Genomic DNA, 19,793 nt, shown 5'->3' on the forward strand with positions numbered 1-19,793 from the left:
TTTTAATTTAAAATATTAAATATGAAAAAAATATTTTTTCTATTTTATATTAACTAAATTTGTAAGGCAATGAATAGAAAAAAATTTATGACATAAATTAAATATCATCTTCAACTCTTACCTTTTTAGTAATTGTCAAACTATTCTTGAAAATAGAAATAAGTCAAAATAAAATCATAAACATGATCAATTAACTCTTGAACTTATTACCTAGAGAGTCGAGTTTGGATCGAGAATCAAGGTCGGGTCTTAGGTAAATTATAGGGTTCGAATTCCGAATCGATTGTCGAAGTCGGATATTAAGATCGGATGTCGGTTCAAAAATTGAGTCATGGATCGATTGTTAGTGTTGGGTCCCCGTCAAGTGTGTGGGTCGGATCTTGCTTTGAAAGTCGGGGCAAGAATGAAAAAAAGTTCAAACACTTATGAACTTTGAACATTTAACTTATTTTGAACTATAAAAAAAACTTCAAAAATTCAGTTAATATGGAATAGAGGAAGTAATTGATAAAAAACGCTATTGTCAATGAACCTTATCTAATGAAGATTTGAATTAGTCTGATTACAATGTGATTATCCAGCACCCGATGTGAAATCGAAAAATAAATAAATTCCCAAATTCTTTTAGTATTAATTTTCCTTACTAATTTTATATTTACTCTATTTTTTTAAAAAAGTTTTTAACTCTTTCCCTCTCTCTCTCTCTCTCTCTCACTTTCTTCTCCACAGTTCAAACTTCACTTTCTCTCTATCCCCCATTTCCATCAACCAACTTTTTTTCTTCTCACAGATCTGACCCGTTTCACCAGATCGGAGCTCCGATAACCCGACCGGAGTCTCCAATGGAGGCGGCGCTTGAGCTGGCGCGTGCGAAGGATACGAAGGAGAGAATGGCGGGTGTAGAGCATCTTCATCAAGTTCTAGAAGCTTCGAGAAAAACCCTATCGCCTTCGGAAGTTACTTCACTTGTTGATGTTTGCTTAGATCTTCTGAAAGATAACAATTTTAGGGTTACTCAAGGTTCTCTTCAGTCACTTGCTTCAGCTGCTGTTTTATCCGGTGAGCATTTGAAGTTACACTTCAATGCGCTTTTGCCAGCTGTCGTTGAACGATTGGGAGATGCGAAGCAGCCTGTTAGAGATGCAGCTAGGAGGTTGTTGCTTACTTTAATGGAGGTATGCATTTGCATGATCAGAAGATAATCTGTATATTTACCGGAATTTGATCCCTTTTTTTTTAGTTCTTATTGAGGTGAAAGTTCTTTTTCTTTTGTTCATTGCTGAATTGGTGTTTTAATTTGCTTATGATCTTGAAATAAAGGAGTGTATATGCAATTGTTTTGTATTACAGGTCTGTTTAAAGTAATTTACAAGTACTACCTCTATTTCAATTTGTTTGTCTGGTTTCGATGTGAAAAGTACTTTTGAATCTTGTAGTGTTAAACATGTCGAGTGGAAAGTTAGAATTAAAGAGTTGTCAAAAAGGGAAATAGACATTCTTTTTGAAATGGGACTAAAAAGGGAAGTAAGACAACAAATTGAAATGGAGGGAGTTGTAATTAATAAGGGTGGGAGCAAATGCTGGTTGGTTGTTTAGGCGTAGTTTCTTTTGTGATTTGCTGTGATTTGTGCAGGTTTATAAGTATTATGTAAGGGGATTAAGTGTATGGTATTGAAATACAGGGGTCTATTTGCAATTGAGTCCTATTACTAAGTTGCTTAGAGTAATTTAGTCTTTACTCTTTAATTAATAGGGGTTGGTACAAGTGCTGGCCTGGAATTTATTTTTTATAGTGTTGGAGGAATAAACATTTGGGTGTGGTTGTTGAGCTGAAATACGTGAAGAGAAAAGGATAAAGACAACTGATTGTATGTACAAAAACAAGGAGATTAATTGAATGTTCAAAAGGAACAGTGCAGTGGTCAAGAGTCACAATTCAAGCTGCATTAAGACAGTTCAATCTCAGTAGCCTCCAGGCCCAGTTGGTCTGTCCCTAGTGGCCTAGTCCTTGGGATTGCGTGCAGAAAAACAAAAAACAAAAAATTGTATGACTTGATTTCTTTATTAGTGAATTTTTTTTTTCAGGTGATCTGGGTAAAAAGCTAGATATATGTTGTGTATTCATATTCCTCTCATGTGCGCACTCAAACTGCCAGTGATGATAAGAGTGGGAGAGAGAGAACAATGCCAATCTACAATTAGACTCTTCTATAATTTGGAATGTTAATATCATAGTAATTACCAGATTCGAGACGTACCACCTTTGTTGATCATATGACCAACTCAAAATAATCTGTAGTGCAAACCAATTCTTTCAAAATTATGGTATATGTTTTTATAATGGAAAAACTAATGGTGCTGTGTAAATACTTTTTTTTTCTTGCAACTAAAATACTTCACACAGTATTATAAATACAGTTCCCTAGTCCTCGGGAACTGTTTGAAAAAAAGAAAGTTGTATATTTTGTTTTTTTTAGTAGTGAAAAATTAACTTCAGATGATCGGGGTAAAAAATGCAAGATATATAACACATCGAGATGAAGAGAAAGAGAGTATGAGATAGAACAGTGCCACAAACTGCAGTTGACTCATCTATGATTTGGAATTTTAATATCATACATATCACCTTGTTTATCGTATAATCAACTCTAAATGATCTGTAATGCTAACCAACCCTTTCAAAGTTATTGTATATGTTCTCATAATGGTAAAAACTAATGGTGTTGGTGTAAAAATACAACTTTTTTTCTTCCATCTAGAATACTTCTCACTTTGAGGGCCTTTTTGGATTTCTAGTTCAAAAAATTATTGTGTTCTTCAAATTAAGCTGTGGAATATACATAGTAATGAGAAATTCAAACAATTATTAGATATTTATCACTCGTATGTTGATTACATGACCTTAGATAGGAAGTTATGGAGGTCGCGGAGTAGGCTAGAAAGTTAGTAGGTAGTTGAGCATTGTACTAATTGAAGCATTGTATCTGGTTTCCGATTCTTATTTTTTTTTACCAGTATTAGTAGCATTTGTCTCATAGTTGGCCTATCTTACGACCTTTGTTAGTCCTTGTTATTTACTATGCTTCAGTTATCACATTAGTTGGTTGTGGTTGTTGCCCCTCTTGGGTACATTATGTTATGTTTTCCTTATTATTTTCTATGTCCTCTTTACTTCTGTATTGTTTCGTTAGATGCTCTGATGTTCGTTACTTGAGTTGAGGGTCTTTCTAAAACAATCTCTCTACATGCTCGAGGTAGTGGTAAGATTTGTGTACACTCTACCCTCCCCAAACTCCGCTTTTGGGACTATGCTGGGGTTTGTTGTTGTTGTTGTTGTTGTGTTGATTACATGAGCATCACAAATCATTTACTCTTTTTCCTAATCTTTTTTGGGTATGATGAGGGTAAAAAACTAGAAATGATTTGATTGATTGTTATAATCCGTACAGGTTTCTTCACCAACAATTATAGTTGAGAGGGCGGGGTCTTATGCTTGGATGCACAAAAGCTTTAGAGTTCGAGAAGAATTTGCTCGTACTGTTACATCAGCAATTAGTCTTTTTGCGTCAACAGAGCTGCCCCTTCAACGGGCTATTCTTCCTTCAGTATGTTAATAGATATTTAGAATTGAATTTCACTTATTAGCACATATATAGCTAAACTTTACACAGAGTAACTTGTAGTTTTTTTTTTGAGAAGAAAAAAGTTGTAAACATACTTTTTCCTTGTTGCTACTATCAGATTTTGCAAATGTTGAATGATCCTAATCATGGAGTGAGGGAAGCAGCCATATCATGTATCGAGGTAGCTATACTGCTATTTTTTGACTTGTGTTTGGTCAAACTGCTTTTCCTAATTAGTCTCCAGTGCCTTGACAAACCAAGTATTGATGTCTTTAACAGACTTACTACTCTTTCCATTTTCTTTTGTTTGATAAATATTTTTCCATGTTTCCTCTTTGCAGGTGATGTATTCAGAGTTTGGACCCCAGTTCCGCGATGAGCTTCAGCGCCATAATCTTCCTTCCATGGTGGTATGGCTATAGCTTTAGATGATTTTGTTCTAGCAAATAGATTCTTTTTTTTGAACATCCTGTATGATGAACTGAGTTGTCTTCCAATTTTTAATTGGTTAATAGAATGTGATGTAGTAAATAAAAGTTTTGCTCAGTGTTTGTTTTGGCTTATTAACTGACTGCAGCTAAAAGATATTAATGCGAGACTTGCGAAGATTGAGCCTAAAAGTTGTTCTATAGATGGAATCTCAAATAATTATTCAACTGGTGAGGTGAGATCTGCTAGTCTTAGTTCTAAGAAAAGCAGTCCTAAGGCAAAACGTTCAACAAGAGAGGTGTCTCTCTTTGGAGGTATGTACATGCACCATTATGTCAAGTAAACTTTTATTTCATGTTAAGCTTATTTTAGCATCCAGTTACCATGATATTGAGCTAAATGTTCCGAGATTGCTTTAGTCAGCCTTCTTTTTTTATTTGTTGCTTACATGTCTTATGTGCATATTCTTTTTGTTTAAGGGTTATCACTGAACAGAAGAGAGAGGGAGAGAGGGGGTGGGGTGTGCAGCAGGTTTATGAACATAGAAAAATGTTTGCTCTGTTATGAGATTGTGAGATTTTTTTGTCTACCGAACGTAGGCCGTCTCTCAGAACACCTTATCAAAAAAAATTATTTGTCTACAGACACAGGCTGTCTCTCATGCGCACCAAGACTAATTACTTAGACATACTTAGCGATTCAGACTTGGAGTGCTTCTCCCATCCTATCAATAACTCTCTCTCTCCCCATTGGTATGATTCAGGCAACCAGATTCTGGAAAATCCTACAGTCATTGAAACATCAAGTGGATTAAATTAGTGCGGGAAAGGCAATCAAGGCATTTGGAGTTATTGTAAATGGGTATGAATACGAATACTTGATATGATGCTTAAGAATGGAGCAGAGGAGACAACTTCAACTGCAACAAAAAAAAACAAAAAATAAATGGTGGAGAGAAGAAATCAAGAATGAATGGGAGGTTTGAAGCCAAAAGATTGGTGTGCTCGGTCAATTATGACAGGGGAAGGAAAAAACCTCGGGAGGAAATACCAATAATTTTCAAGATGAAAGTCATAATAATAGGCTTGAAACATTAGGGGTTTGAACGACAATGGGAAGAGGAATACCATAAAATCATTAATCAAGAAATGGAAGCCATATATACTGTGTCTAAAAGAAACAAAAATCTAGGAGTGAAATGAAAAGCTATCAAGATAGATTTGGGTCTATAGATAAGTTAAAAAGTGCTTATAAGCTAGTTTGCTCTCTTAGTTTTTATGTTGTCTAGGTTAAGGTCAAAATTGTGTTGTCTTTTTTTTTGTGGACAATTCCCAAAAGACCCCTATGTGTTGGATGAAAATAAATGACTTGGGGAATAGGTTTGAAATTGTGAGAAATAGGAGAAAAATATTATTGAATTGTGTCTCTACATTATTACACAGAGACCCTATTTATATTCTTTACCAAGTAGTATCCTAAAGTCTGAAGGAGGAAAAACAAATAGAGGAAGAAGAAATATAAAGAAGAAAAGGAGAAGAAATTAAAAGAAGAAAAGAAATATGTATTGGTTGGAATTTGGAGTCGCTAGAAAAGTCCGGCTGGTCGCCGGAGAAATATGTCGTCGGAGAAGTCTAGTCGAGTCGACTAGTTGAAGTCGCAGTCTAAGAGCCCGTTTGGATGGCTTTAAGTTGGTCAAACCAACGTATAAGCCCCTTTTTAGCTTTTGGACGTGTTTGCCTAATGCTAACTTTAAATTATAAAGTTCTTAAAATCAGTCAAAAATGAAAAGTTAGGATTTCTAACCTTTTTTTTCTAAGTGCTTAAAGCAATTTTGTTTGACCATGGAAATTACTTTTATATCCCTTATATTTTAACCAAATTCTCAAACTACCTTTTTAATTCTTTTAATCCTAAAATTCAAACACTTATTTTCAATATAAGCACTTTTATCCAAATCCTCAACTGCTTATTTATAAAAATAACTTTCAGCACTTCAAAATTTTAAAAACACTTCATACATAAAAGTTACTTTTTTTAAGCCCATCCAAACGGGCTCTAAGAGTGCAACTGTGCAAATTTGGCAAGAAAACCCTAAAATTACCTGTTAACTTTTAAAACCTTAATTAGTCGGCTTTTTGTAAGAAAATACAAAAGGCAACGCCTTTCTCGCCTCTTGGCATTGTCGTCATGGCGTCTCCTTTTGAAGATGGCAGTGCTACAAAGCTAATATGCGATGAAGGGTTGCCTCGCCTCTCACCATTAGTGACGAGGCGATTTCCCTTCACAACACTGTGACAGGAGGAATTTTCAGGATGAGAGATGAATGATCTAATTTAATTGCTTGCTAAGCTTACTAGCAACCTCAGCTGAAAGATAGGTTGGAAGGGGAAGATTTTAAAGATAGGTCATTTATAACCTGTTTAGATACGCTTGTTTTAAGCTGCTTATAAGCTGAAAACTGCTTATTTTAAGCTAAAAAAAAAGCTAGGGTAACCCAACTTATTTTTTTGGCTACAACTTATAAGCTGAAAACAACTTATAAGCTGTTTTAGATAAGTTAAGTCAAACAAACCCAATTATTTTTTGGGGCTTATTTTAAGCACAAAATGACTTTAAGTTGGCCAGCCAAACACTCAAAAAGCTGAAAACAGCTTATAAGCTAATCTAAACGGGCTCTTAGTGTGAAGAAATCATATGCACATCTCTGTTCAGACTTCAAAAAAGGAATTGATTGACAATTGGCCATGGAAACTAATTGGAGAAGTAAACTGCCTACTAACGTGATTTGCTTTAGTAGGCATAGTCAATGACTATTGGACTATGCCAGAACACATTGCTAATCTCCTAAGCTGTTGGATCAAAAGGGGAGGCAGTAAGAGCCTGAAAAGATGGTGGAGAACAATTCCAGCTTGTATTTGGTGGATCATATGGAAAGAAAGGAATCAAAGAATTTTTGAAGGAAAGGAGTGTACAATACAGAAGATCAAATGGAAAGTTATAACTACTCTAGGATTTTGGTGTAAATAACATGTTATAGAAGAGGAGATCCAATTAATGGACTTCGTAGGCTCTTTGTAAGTATTTATGTCTTATTCTTTTCTTATAACATCTTTTGGAGGTGGTCTGCATAACCCTTAATGCTGAGGAATACAAAAGTTACCAGTTTCAAAAAAAAAGTGATTTGCTTTATCCGGAGTTGCTGGTAAAGTTGCTGCCATGTGACCGAGTGGTCACGGGTTCAAGCCTTGGAAATAGCCTCTGGCAAAAATGCAAGGTAAGGCTGCGTACAATAGACCCTTGTAGTCGGCCCCTTCCCCGGACCCTGTGCATAGCGGGAGCTTTAGTGCACCGGGCTGCTCCTTTTTATCCGGATAACTTGATCGGAAGCATGCCTCATCCAAGATAATCCTAGCAGGAGAAGTATACAAATAGTGAATAGGTGCTACATGTGTCAATTGAATTCTGAAGTGTCAGACACCCATTTTTGCATTGTACAGTAGCATATGATACTTGGGAGTATGTTCTTCTCTATATTTGGATGTCATGCGCATATGAAAACTGGTGTTTGGTGAGTTGGAAAATTCATCAAAAAGGTTTGATTAATGGTACCCACTGCAAATTTATTGGTGCATCTGGAATAAAAGGAATCGTAGATGTTCTGATGAGATCTCAATTACTACTGATGTACTCAAAGCAAAACGTTTACTGAATTTTTTATATAGCTCAACGGCCTCAACCAGGCCCCTATAACTAGTTGTGATCAACTTTTGGATAGTGTTTGCCGCTTAGTTGTAGACTAGATTTTGTATATGAGCAGGTCTTTCTTCCCTGTAATCTTTTGCATCTTCTGGATGCTTGTTAATGAATTTCCTTTCGTTAAAAAAAAAGATATTAAGCAATTTTTGCTAACAGTGGTAATTTGAGCAAAGAAATGGAACAAAAAGAGATTCGATATGCAGTCAAATAATGCAAACAAATTGTTCTATGGTTACTTGTTAATATGATTTTAGTTTGATCTCTGTTCTTGTGCAGCGGACGGTGATATTACAGAAAAGCCTGTCGATCCAATTAAAGTATATTCAGAAAAGGAACTGATAAGGGAATTTGAGAATATTGGCTCTACCCTTGTACCAGAAAAAGATTGGTCTGTCCGTATCGCTGCTATGCAGAGAGTTGAAGCACTTGTTATAGGAGGTATTTTACCAACTTTGCACCTCCAAATAATCTTTCTCTTCCTTTATTGAATTGACGTGCAATGCCTCCTTATGGTCTTACAGTGGCATCTTCCTATGTTGTGTCCATATTAATTAAGACTGCAGTTGATAATGCATGTTATCTTTTATTCTGTTCCATTAGGTGCAGCTGATTATCCTTGTTTTCGTGGACTTCTAAAGCAACTTGTTGTTCCTTTGAGCACACAGTTAGCTGATCGGCGATCCAGCATAATCAAACAGGTTTGGTTCCATAACACTGGCTACTGCTCCCGCTTCTCTATGTTGTCATATATTTGCCTGTGTTCCTATGATATACTTTTTTCTGAGAAATATGTGTTCTATGGATGCATATTCTGTTTATTTCTAGTTTGTTGAACTATGCTGTGCTACCTTTATTAGCCTGACTTTCATTTACCATGATGCACCTGTCTAAAATGTCTTGGGCTTACCTTCTTATGACCAGTCAGATCCAATGAAAACCTGTTACAAGTTGATTTATATTCCTCTTCCTTTATCCTAGCCACTAATATAGCTGCTAATAGCTTATTAAACTAAGTAAAAAAAATATCCTTCTAATGTCATGTTTATCACAGAAATTGTCATTGCGGTTGCTTCTTTTGATTTTTGAGAAGTAGCTCTTATCTAAGGGTTCATTTGTCTTTATTAAGATTAAGACGCTTGACCGTTTTCGTCATCTACTTATTTACTCTAATATTCTTGTCTGACCTTTTTCTATGCTTTTATTGAGCCGAGGGTCTTTCGGAAACAACTGTCCTACATTGGTAGGAGTCAGGTCTGCGTACACTCTACCCTCCCCAGACCCCACGATGTGGGATTTCACTGGGTTGTTGTTGTTGTTGTAAGATTAAGACGCTTGAATGTAAATACACATTTGAATATTAAGATGTATCTAAATCTGAATACTAGATCTAAACACTGAATGATTAAGACGGTTTGATTTCTTAGTATTCGAATGTGTACAATTTAATTGTATTTGAACATAATAAAAAAGTGAGACATTCAGTGAGACATCTCAATTATGCAGAGAGCACCTCCAAGTTGATGTAAATGCAGAGAGCACCTAAACTGAACATTAGGTTTATATCATCCTTTCCGCCTTTCATATTGAAACTGGAACACTTTATAGTTGAATCATGGTTAGACTTGAGCACTGTAAAGTCAATGTGGGCATATTGAAGTTTCTTTTAGCATGTGTTGCTGTATGTTCCCAACACTGATTATGGTCCAGTTCCATCTAGGTTTTCTGTTCTAAGAAGTAATTGCACATCTACAGAAGTCTTGCAAGAATTAAAGAGAATCTCCCCGTTCTTTTCTGTTGCATTTATTCAGGTTCTAGGGCTACAGCTAGACGTGGAAGAATTACATTCCTAACATATTCTCTTCAATTCTTTTATCAGATAGAATGAGCAGCAACTCTTCTGTGGGATTTGGGAAACCAATTTAGTCAAAAATGAAAAATGATCTCCTAGGTAAAGCGGTGTAGACAACTAGACATTCTATGTTTGTCGTTAATTGAGTAGAAAGGTGGAAAAAGAAGACGAAGCGTGAGTGCTTGTTTAGTGCTAACATACACACCTGCATGTTCTTACCATTCAAGCAGAGTGCTTGTTTAGTCTGTGCTTTGTGTATTGTTGATGGGTTAATTTAGACTTATGTTTTATTCTGTATTGCTATGCACCACTATTTACTAAATGGAATATGTTCCAAGTTCTGACTTCCATGAAGGCTAATCCACCGTCTTATGTGAATGGTAGGCATGCCATTTACTAAACTTCTTATCAAAAGAGCTGTTGGGAGATTTTGAGGCATGTGCTGAGATGTTCATTCCGGTGAGAACAAGTTTTCTAGTTATCCGTGTGCTTATACTTCTATCATTTTACTAGGGGAGAAAGGATTACATTTGCTCTAACATGCGCGAGGTTATGACATCCTCGTTGAACTTCAGGTTCTTTTCAAGCTTGTTGTGATAACTGTTCTTGTGATTGCAGAATCTGCTGATAACTGCATAAAGACGGTAATGATTTATGTGCTGTTTGAACCTGTTTTCCTTTGCCTGTACTTACAGTATCTGTCAATCATTTGCTGCTGTTTTTTTCGTTCCAGATGTTGCGCAACTGCAAAGTTGGTCGGGCACTTCCTCGTATAGCTGATTCTGCCAAGAATGACAAAAATGCAGTACTTCGTGCAAGGTTTGATACTGCCTCTTCTAATTAGCATATCTTTTTGATTTAGTTCTACACATTGCCTGTTTATTCTTCTGATTATTTTCGATGACAGATGCTGTGAATACGCACTTCTGATCCTTGAACATTGGCCTGATGCATCTGAGGTACAACGTTCAGCAGAGCTCTATGAAGACCTTATAAGATGCTGTGTGGTCGATGCAATGGGTGAGGTATGCTTATTGAACTCTTGAGTATCACTTGCTCCCCCTTCCCTCCTCCTCCTCCTCTTCGATTCAAGAAATGTTGTTGGCAATTCATAACACTGGGCTATAACAACAGGTACGATCAACTGCAAGAACTTTGTACAGAATGTTTGCAAGAACTTGGCCAGAACGTTCTAGGCGTTTGCTGTCATCCTTGGATCCTGCCATCCAAAGGGTACTCTATTTAACTTATAAATTGCTCCCAGCATCCTTCCATGACAGATAATGGGCATCTTTTCCAAAAGTGTCTTTAAGGATGATGTTGTGGACTAAAGTGGAACTATTTTGCAGATCATAAATGAGGAAGATGGTGGTATTCATAAACGACACACTTCTCCCTCTGTTCGAGAGAGGAGTTCACACTTCTCAGTTGCTTCTCAAACATCTACTTCACATCTACCTGGTTATGGAACATCTGCAATAGTTTCCATGGATAGAAGTGCCAATTTGCCTTCAGGAACGTCTCTGTCCTCTGGGCTGCTTTTTCCACAACCAAAACCTGTGGGAGTGGAACGTAGTCTGGAGAGTGTACTTCATGCCAGCAAACAGAAAGTTTCTGCTATAGAAAACCTGCTCAAAGGTCTAGATGTATCTGAGAAAAATCGCTCCTCTAGTTTGGATTTAGGTGATTGTTTCCTCTTCCATTATTCTTCAGCATCTTGAAACTTGATGTGTTTAAGTAGTTAATGATTTGATGAAGAAAAGCTTGATGTGTTTAATTAGTTATTGACATTGTGAAAGGTTGTCAGTTTTATGATTCAGAAAAAAATTACGTTCCAACTACTGCCATAACTTTTGAGTATTATTGAACAGCTTAAAATGTTTTTATATTGTACCCTAGTGCAGGAGTTGACCCTCCCTCATCCCGTGATCCACCATTCCCTCTTGCTGTTCCTGCATCAACAAGTCTTACTAATGCTTTACTGGTTGATGCACCATCTGCTATGACTAAAGGAAATAGTCGCAACGGTGGGTTGGTTTTGTCTGATATCATAACTCAGATCCAGGCCTCAAAGGATTCAGCTAAAGCATCATACCGAAGTAGTGTGGATCACGAGTCTTTTTCGTCACTCAACTCCTACACTGCAAGACGAGGCTCTGAAAAACTACAGGATAGAGGACTTGTTGAAGAGAACACCGAGCCGAGGGATATTAGGCGGTTTATGAACTCGCATGTAGACAGAAAATACCTAGATACACCGTATAAAGATCCTATTAGGGACTCCCTTCATAATCACGTTCCCAATTTTCAACGACCTCTCTTAAGAAAAAATACAACAGGAAGAATGTCAGCTAGCAGGAGGAGGAGCTTTGATGACAGTCAACTTCCTCTAGGAGATTTATCTAGTTATGTGGACGGTCCTGCTTCACTAAATGACGCATTAAGTGAGGGTTTGAATTCTACTTCAGATTGGAAAGCCAGGGTTGCTGCATTTAGCTCTCTCCGGTCTTTGCTACAGCAGGGCCCTAAAGGTATTCAAGAAATCACTCAGAGTTTTGAGAAGGTTATGAGATTGTTTTTCCAGCATCTTGATGATCCCCATCATAAAGTTGCACAGGCAGCACTTTCAACTCTTGCAGATCTTATTCCTTCTTGCAGAAAGCCATTTGAAAGTTACATAGAGAGGATCTTGCCACATGTTTTCTCTCGGTTAATTGATCCCAAAGAATTGGTGAGGCAGCCCTGCTCAACTACCTTAGCAATAGTCAGCAAATCATATGGTATAGATTCCCTTTTGCCAGCTTTGCTCCGTTCATTAGATGAGCAGCGTTCCCCAAAGGCCAAACTCGCTGTAATTGAGTTTGCAATTGGCTCATTTAACAAGCATCCTTTAAATTCTGAAGGCGCTGCTAACATTGGCATCCTCAAGTTATGGCTTGCTAAGTTGACACCGTTGGTCCATGATAAGAATACCAAACTGAAAGACGCAGCTATTTCGTGCATTATATCAATGTACACACACTTTGACTCTATTGCAGTTCTGAATTTTATTCTTAGCTTATCAGTTGAAGAACAAAATTACTTGAGACGGGCTCTTAAGCAGCGCACGCCTCGTATAGAAGTGGATTTGATGAATTTCGTGCAGAGCAAGAAAGAAAGACAACGATCCAAGTCGTCGTATGATCCATCTGATGTTATTGGAACATCATCTGAAGAGGGATATATTGGCACTTCAAAGAAGAGTAATGTATTTGGAAGGTACTCTGCTGGTGCAGTTGATACTGATAGCATCAGAAAGTGGAACTCTCTTCAAGACCCAACCTATATGACTAGATCTATTGGCCAGTTGTCTGATGGTGCTCAGGACTTCTATCATGGTGTGGAAACTGGTCCCAACACTGATATTTCTGTTTCAAAAGCCAAGGATTTGAAATTTGGGGCCCTTACCACAAGTGAGAATGATGGATTATGGACTACATTGGAAAGCAAGGACGACAGTTCAAACATAGAACACACCTCTACTCCTAATCTGGACGTCAATGGGCTAGTTGATTCAGACCATCTACAGATTGCTCTTGATGCTGGAGCTGATAATGGGTCTTCATCTGACCTGGGGCTGAATCACCTAAAACTTCCTGCTCTACAGATAAATCCAACTCCAGAAACTGGACCAAGTATCCCTCAGATGCTTCATGTGGTGAGTTTTTTTTGTGGTCCCATCTGTGTCATTCAGGTTGTGTTATATCGTCACATTTTATTTAAATTATGAAGAATCTTTTAGATCATTATGCAAGTTTAATTTTGCATGAATTTTGAGGATAAAAACCTTCAGTATTCTTACCCAGTTACCCTGCTTTTTCTTCCACTTTTGGGTAGATTTGCAATGGTGATGATGGTAGTCCTGCTGCTAACAAGCGTGATGCACTTCAACAATTGGTCAAAGCTTCTGTTGCTAATGATCGATCCATCTGGAGCAAGGTATATTGCCATTGAACTGTCTGATATTTAGTCAATTGATGTAGATTTTCGGATTCTTAATATAAGGCTCGGGATCAGTCTGATTTAACTGTTTTTTTTGTTAAGTATTCGTATCACATTCCAACTAGTTTAGGCTAATTCGTGTCCTTCAGAATTAGTTCTTCTAATAAAGTTAAAAAGGATATGGATCTCATGAGGTGCTGTTTTTGGTTTTGTGCAGTACTTCAATCAGATATTAACTGCTGTGCTTGACGTGTTAGATGATTCTGAGTCGTGGACAAGGGAACTTGCCCTATCTCTGATTCTTGAAATGCTGAAGAATCAGGTTTGTAGGCTGTTTTTTCAGTAGTCACTTGTGGATGTCCTCTATGATCCACCCCTTTCTAAAATAAAGAGGAATAGTTATTTTCTGTGCACATCTTACCTTTTCTTTTTCCATTATCAATTTGCTTAATCTTGTGTTCCAGAAAAATGCTATGGAGGACTCAGTTGAGATCATAATTGAAAAGCTGCTCCATTTGACCAAGGATGATGTTGCAAAAGTAACTTCTGCTTGGCCGAAAATATTATGTATATTGAAACTTTTCATTTCCATTTTTTCTTAATGTGTTGCAACGTTCAGGTTGCAAATGAAGCTGAGAATTGTTTATCTACAATTTTGTCCCAGTACGACCCATTCAGATGCCTAAGTGTAAGCGCTAGAGTGTGCTGAGTGAATTGCCTCTTTCCTTCGACCATGGGCTAGTCATTCTTGTATTGTCTGATATTTTCTGGTATTGCAGGTTATTGTTCCTTTGCTTGTCACTGAAGACGAGAAGACTCTTGTAACTTGTATAAACTGTTTGACGAAGGTGAGTTGCTGATTTTGTTTCAACTCGTCCAACTTGCTTAATTTGGTGCTTTCTTGGCTACATTAAGTTTGGACTCTTTATTCCTTTTCTTCCATATTTCTATGTTGTGCTTAAGAGTTGAAATCATCCATACATGACTGTTGGTTGGCAAGGGTTATGTTTTCTTGCCTGCATACTATCTTGTTGATATCCAGTCAAAGGAGGAAATTTAGGGTGCAGCCCGGTGCACTAAGCTCCCGCTATGCGCAGGGTCCAGGGAAGGGCCCGACCACAAGGGTCTATTGTACGCAGCTTTAACTTGCATTTTTGCCAGAGGTTGTTTCCAAGGTTTGAATCCGTGACCTCCTGGTCACATGGCAGCAACTTTACCAGTTACTCCAAGGCTCCCCTTCTCAAAGGAGGAAATTTATCAGCTTTTTTTCTTACTTTGCATTACATAAGCCATTCAGCATTTATCTAGTCCCCAGCAGATATGAATTTGTCCTTGTTCTTGAAGCAAGGTAGATATATTGAAGTTGTCATGTTGATATGCACCTATTAGTTCTAGGCATACATGACAACTCATGCGGTACATTGGAGCTTTTACAACATTTTTTTACTAGCATGTAGTGATAATATTGCTGTGAAGAGTTGTCAGTGTCTAGGTATAATTACACCTTGGGATCTTATTTTATCATAGAAAAAGTTATGTCATCCGCTAATATATCCAAGCTTGGAATGGTGTCATTGAATTGGTTTCTGATGTGGACTTGTTATCTCTTTGTTCAGCTTGTTGGGAGGCTGTCTCAGGAGGAATTGATGTCTCATCTGCCTTCATTCTTACCTTCCCTGTTTGATGCTTTTGGAAATCAGAGTGCTGATGTCCGCAAGGTGAAAATCACTGTTTTCCTGTTTTTTTCAGCTGTTACGTTTAGTTATAAAACCCGAAAGGAGTAGAAGAACTAAAGATAATTCAGTAATGTTCATCTATCACATCTTAGTTCGAAAGGGAAGTAGGAAGTGATATGTAGCCTTCTGTAATATGCCGCAATTTGCATATCTTGCTGTTTTCTTTACATTTTGTGGGGATAACTAGATAGCCTGAAGGGTTACTCCTCTACCTGCCAGTTTCCCCTTAGTGTATAATAGGTGGCAGGTTGGTTTATTGTACAGAAAATCAAAAGAGATGTTGTTCGATGGTTGTCCTGCATACCTGGATCAGAATCAGGATTCTAAACCTAATAAATAATGAGAACGAAGTGTTCCTCACAAAGTACTTTAACAATGTTTCTCTTCTGAAATTCATTTTTGTTTTATTTATGTCAGTGACAAAAACATTAGCCAACAAATTGTTGTCTTGTTTCCTAGATATTTTACCGCTATTCAGCTCTATTGGTTGTTAATGCTATTGAACCAGTCCTTACTTGATTTCTTCTCTTTCCTGTTTATGGACTTAAAATGTGGTCGCTGTATGCGAGCCAAAGCTCTACAAATTTCTAGGCTGTAGTTGACCACATTACGTTCTCTCTTAATCAGTTGTAAGGTGGTTGCAATTACGATTAAAACCATGTCTAAACCAATTAATGTATTTTCATGTTTATAGTTTTACATCTCCTCTTTAGCTATATCTTGATATGCATAATTTGTTTTGGCTGGCAGACTGTTGTATTCTGTTTGGTTGACATATACATCATGCTGGGCAAAGCATTTATGCCATACTTGGAAGGGCTGAACAGCACACAGTTACGATTGGTAACCATTTATGCAAATCGAATATCACAAGCCAGAACTGGTACTCCGGTAGATGCGAGCCATAGTTAGCTGGTGTAGCTTTTTTGGTATTCATTGTAGTTAGATGTGTGTATTTGTGAATCTTGTGATTTAATATTTGATGTCTTTTGTATATCTGTGTGAATGTGTATTTCTTTTTTGGTGGGTGAGGTTGTATTCTTTTAGTTATCCTTTCTTTTTCTTTTACCTAATTGGTTGGTAGTTGGGAGGAGAGTGGTTTGAGAACAAATGTGATATTGTACACAGTAAACTTTGAGCTCATAGTGAAATCTACAGTTTTTGGATGATTTGTTTATTAGACATTGGAGTATATCATTTATAATTCATGTAGTTATATTTGACCATAGTAAATACATGGACAGCCCTTTCAACTTGTCAGTAAAATTTCATTTATACATTTGAATGTCGACATGGGGAAGAGTACATGTAGCCTCGGCATGATTTTCTCAGTTTTTCACAAGTGAGCACATGAATTTTTGGTAATATTACTTTTTGTTAATTTTTTTGCAAAATCTTTTATAGGACGTTCCACAATGATATGGGGGAATAATAAGTGTAGCCTCGATATGATCTACATGATTTTATTACATTTAAGGGTCATTTAATTTGAATTAGATGATTTTCTCAGTATTTCGTGTGTGTTAATTCATTAATTTTTTTTGGTATTGCTTTTGTTTAATTTTCTTGTAAAACCATTACGTGAACCTTCATAATTGTGATGGCCCCCTTTCGAGCTCACATATTCAGGTATTGTCTATGTAAGGGTCAACCAGTTCATCCCTTTCTTCTCCCTGTAGGGCTTTGTGGGAACGAACCTGAAACCCTAGGCTCCTTTACATCCACTCTAGGTCAATTGGTGAAAGGCGATCCCCTAGAGTAGATGTAAAGGAGCATAGGGTTTCGGGTTCGATTCCCACGAAGCCCTGCAGGGTGAAGGAATGGATGAACTGACTGACCCACGCAGAGATAATACTCCATGGGGGCCCAAAGAGGGGGTCGTCACAGTAATGATCTGAAGGAGTAGTACGTGTAGTTTTGGTATAATTCACGCTATTTTCTTAGTATTTAGGTGTCATTCAATAGGAATTATGTTATATTCTCAGTTTTTTGTGTGTTACCCCTTGAATTTTTTGGATGTATGACTTTTAGTTAACTTTTTTACAAAACCTTTATAGGATGCTTTGTAATGACTTGAGGAACAATACGTGTAGCTCGGAATGATCCACGCCATTTTCTTAGCATATATAGGAGCTACTCAACAGAATTAAGCGATTTTTTTCAATTTTTCGTGTGTAATCCATGGATTTTTTAGTGGTATGACTTTCAATTTTTTTTTCTTGTAAACATATATAGGAACCTTCGTAATGATCTTGGAGAATAGTACATGTAGCATCAACATGATTTACACTATTTTCTTTGCATTTAGGGGTCACTCAATAAGAATTAGACTATTTTCTTAATTTTTCGTGTTTGTTAGCCAATGAACTTTTTGGTGAATGACTTTCATTAAAAAAAATTCAAATACTTTATAAGATGCTCCATAATTACTTAGGGAAACAGTACGTGTAGCTAGGGATGATCCATGTTATTTTCTTATCATATAGGGGCCACTCAAGAGGAGTTAGGCGATATTCTCAGTTTTTTGTGTGTTAGCCTATGAATATTTTGGTGGTAGTATTTTCGATCAGTTATTTTAAAAAATTTATAGGCTCATCCGCAATGACCTTGAGGAATAATACTTGTAGCCTCAGCATGATCTATGTCATTTTCTAAATATTTAGGAGTTACTCAATCGAAATTATGCAATATTTTTGATTTGTCTTGTGTGTTAACCCATGATTTTTTCGAGTCTATGGCATTCGGTCAATTTTTTTTTACAAAATCTTAATAGGACCCTCCATAATGACCTTAGAAAATAATACGTGTAATCTTAGCATGATCCACGTCAATTTTAGCATTTAGAGCACTCAACAGAACTTGGATGATTTTTTTTAAATTTTTTTTGTGTGTTGGCCCATGATTTTTTTGGTGGTATGAATTTCGATCATTTTCTTTTTGAATTTTTTTTACAGGACCCTCTGTAATGACCTCAAAGAATAATACTTGTAGCATCAGCATCATCCATACAATTTTCTTAGTATTTAGCAGATACTCAATGGAAATTAGGCAATATTCTCAATTTGTCGTGTGTGTTAGCCCATGAATTTTTTGAGTCAGGGCTTTCGGTGAATTTTTAAAATAACTTTTATAGGACCCTCTGTAATGACCTGAAAAATAAGTACGTGTATTCTTGACATGATCCACAATATTTTTTAGCATTTAGGGGCTACTCAACAGGATTTGGGAGATTTTTTTTAATTTTTTTGTGTGTTAGCCCATTATTTTTTTGGTGGTATGACTTTCGATCAATATTTTTGCGAAACCTTTATAGGATCCTCCGTAATGACCTAGAGGAACATTATGTGTAGCCTCTTCATGACCCATGCCATTTTTTTAGCATTTGAAAACCAATCCACAGAAATCAGGCGATTTTCTTATTTTTTAAATGTGTTAGCCCATGAATTTTTTGGTGGTATGATATTCAGTAAATTTTTTTTGCAAAACCTTTGTAGGACCATTCGTAATGACTCAGGGGAACAATATGTGTAGCCTCGACATGAACCATACAACTTTCTTTGCATTTAGGGGCCATTAGAAAGAAGTTAGGTGATTTCTCTATTTTTCATGTGTGTTAGCTCATTAATGTTTTGATGGTATGAGTTTTAGTCAATTTTTTTGCAAAATCTTTACAAGACCTTCCGTAATGATTCAGAAAAAAAGTACGTGCAGCTTTGGCATGATGCACGCCACTTTCATAGAATCTAGGGCCACTCAATAGGAAGTAGGTAATTTTTTTAGTTTTTCATTTTTTGGTGGTATAACTTTCGGTCTTTTTTTGCAAAATCTTTACAAGACCGTCTGTAATGATCTGGAGGAATAGTACGTGTAGTCTCGACATGACCCACACCACATTCTTATCATTTAGGGGCACTTCAATAGGAATTCGATGATTTTTCAGTTTTTCGTGTGTGTTATATGACTTTCAGTCATTTTTTGTGAAACTATTAAAAGAACCTCCGTAATAACTTGGGGAAAAGTACGTGTAGCATCAACATGATCTACATTACTTTTTTAGCATTTAGGGGTCACTCAACAAGAGTTAGAAGAGTTTCTCAATTCTTCGTGTATGTTAACCATGAATTTTTTGGTTGTATTATTTTCACACTTTTCATTGTAAAACATTTACAGCACCCTCAGTAATGACCTGCGGTAACAGTACGTTGTGATCCACATTATTTTCTTAGAATTTAGGGTCCACTCAATCGAAATTAGGCAATTTTCTTACTTTTCGTATATGTTAGCCTATGAATTTTTTTATTGTATGACTTTCGGTTAATGTTTTTACAAAACTTTTACAAAACCTTCCGTAATAAATTGGAGGAACAGTACATGTAGCATCGAAATGATTCATACCACTGTCGTAAAATTTAGGGCTCA

At 36.7% G+C, this 19,793-nt stretch overlaps 1 protein-coding gene across 1 annotated transcript; it reads left to right on the forward strand.

Annotated features, from left to right (window-relative positions):
- Positions 1 to 686: 686 nt before the first annotated feature.
- On the forward strand, positions 687 to 16,556 carry LOC129901337 (CLIP-associated protein-like). Its single transcript, XM_055976488.1, has 21 exons — positions 687 to 1,175; positions 3,450 to 3,605; positions 3,742 to 3,804; positions 3,965 to 4,033; positions 4,201 to 4,366; positions 8,085 to 8,246; positions 8,409 to 8,506; positions 10,042 to 10,116; positions 10,233 to 10,301; positions 10,391 to 10,476; positions 10,565 to 10,682; positions 10,792 to 10,890; positions 11,007 to 11,340; positions 11,562 to 13,354; positions 13,534 to 13,635; positions 13,856 to 13,960; positions 14,103 to 14,177; positions 14,258 to 14,326; positions 14,418 to 14,486; positions 15,255 to 15,356; positions 16,125 to 16,556. Exons 1-21 carry the CDS (start codon positions 843 to 845, stop codon positions 16,284 to 16,286), a joined length of 4,305 nt encoding a protein of 1,434 aa, XP_055832463.1. The 5' UTR covers positions 687 to 842; the 3' UTR covers positions 16,287 to 16,556.
- Positions 16,557 to 19,793: the final 3,237 nt, after the last annotated feature.

Source organism: Solanum dulcamara, chromosome 8 (genome assembly GCF_947179165.1).
Source record: "Solanum dulcamara chromosome 8, daSolDulc1.2, whole genome shotgun sequence".
NCBI classification, from domain to species: Eukaryota; Viridiplantae; Streptophyta; class Magnoliopsida; order Solanales; family Solanaceae; genus Solanum; species Solanum dulcamara.

What these genes read in the sequence shown, in the direction of transcription:
- LOC129901337 (XM_055976488.1), top strand. Translation starts at nt 843, where the DNA reads ATGGAGGCGGCGCTTGAGCTGGCGCGTGCGAAGGATACGAAGGAGAGA. An exon ending in CAGCCATATCATGTATCGAG is followed by an intron (nt 3,805 to 3,964) that starts GTAGCTATACTG and finishes TCCTCTTTGCAG; the next exon opens with GTGATGTATTCAGAGTTTGG. An exon ending in ACCCATTCAGATGCCTAAGT is followed by an intron (nt 14,327 to 14,417) that starts GTAAGCGCTAGA and finishes CTGGTATTGCAG; the next exon opens with GTTATTGTTCCTTTGCTTGT.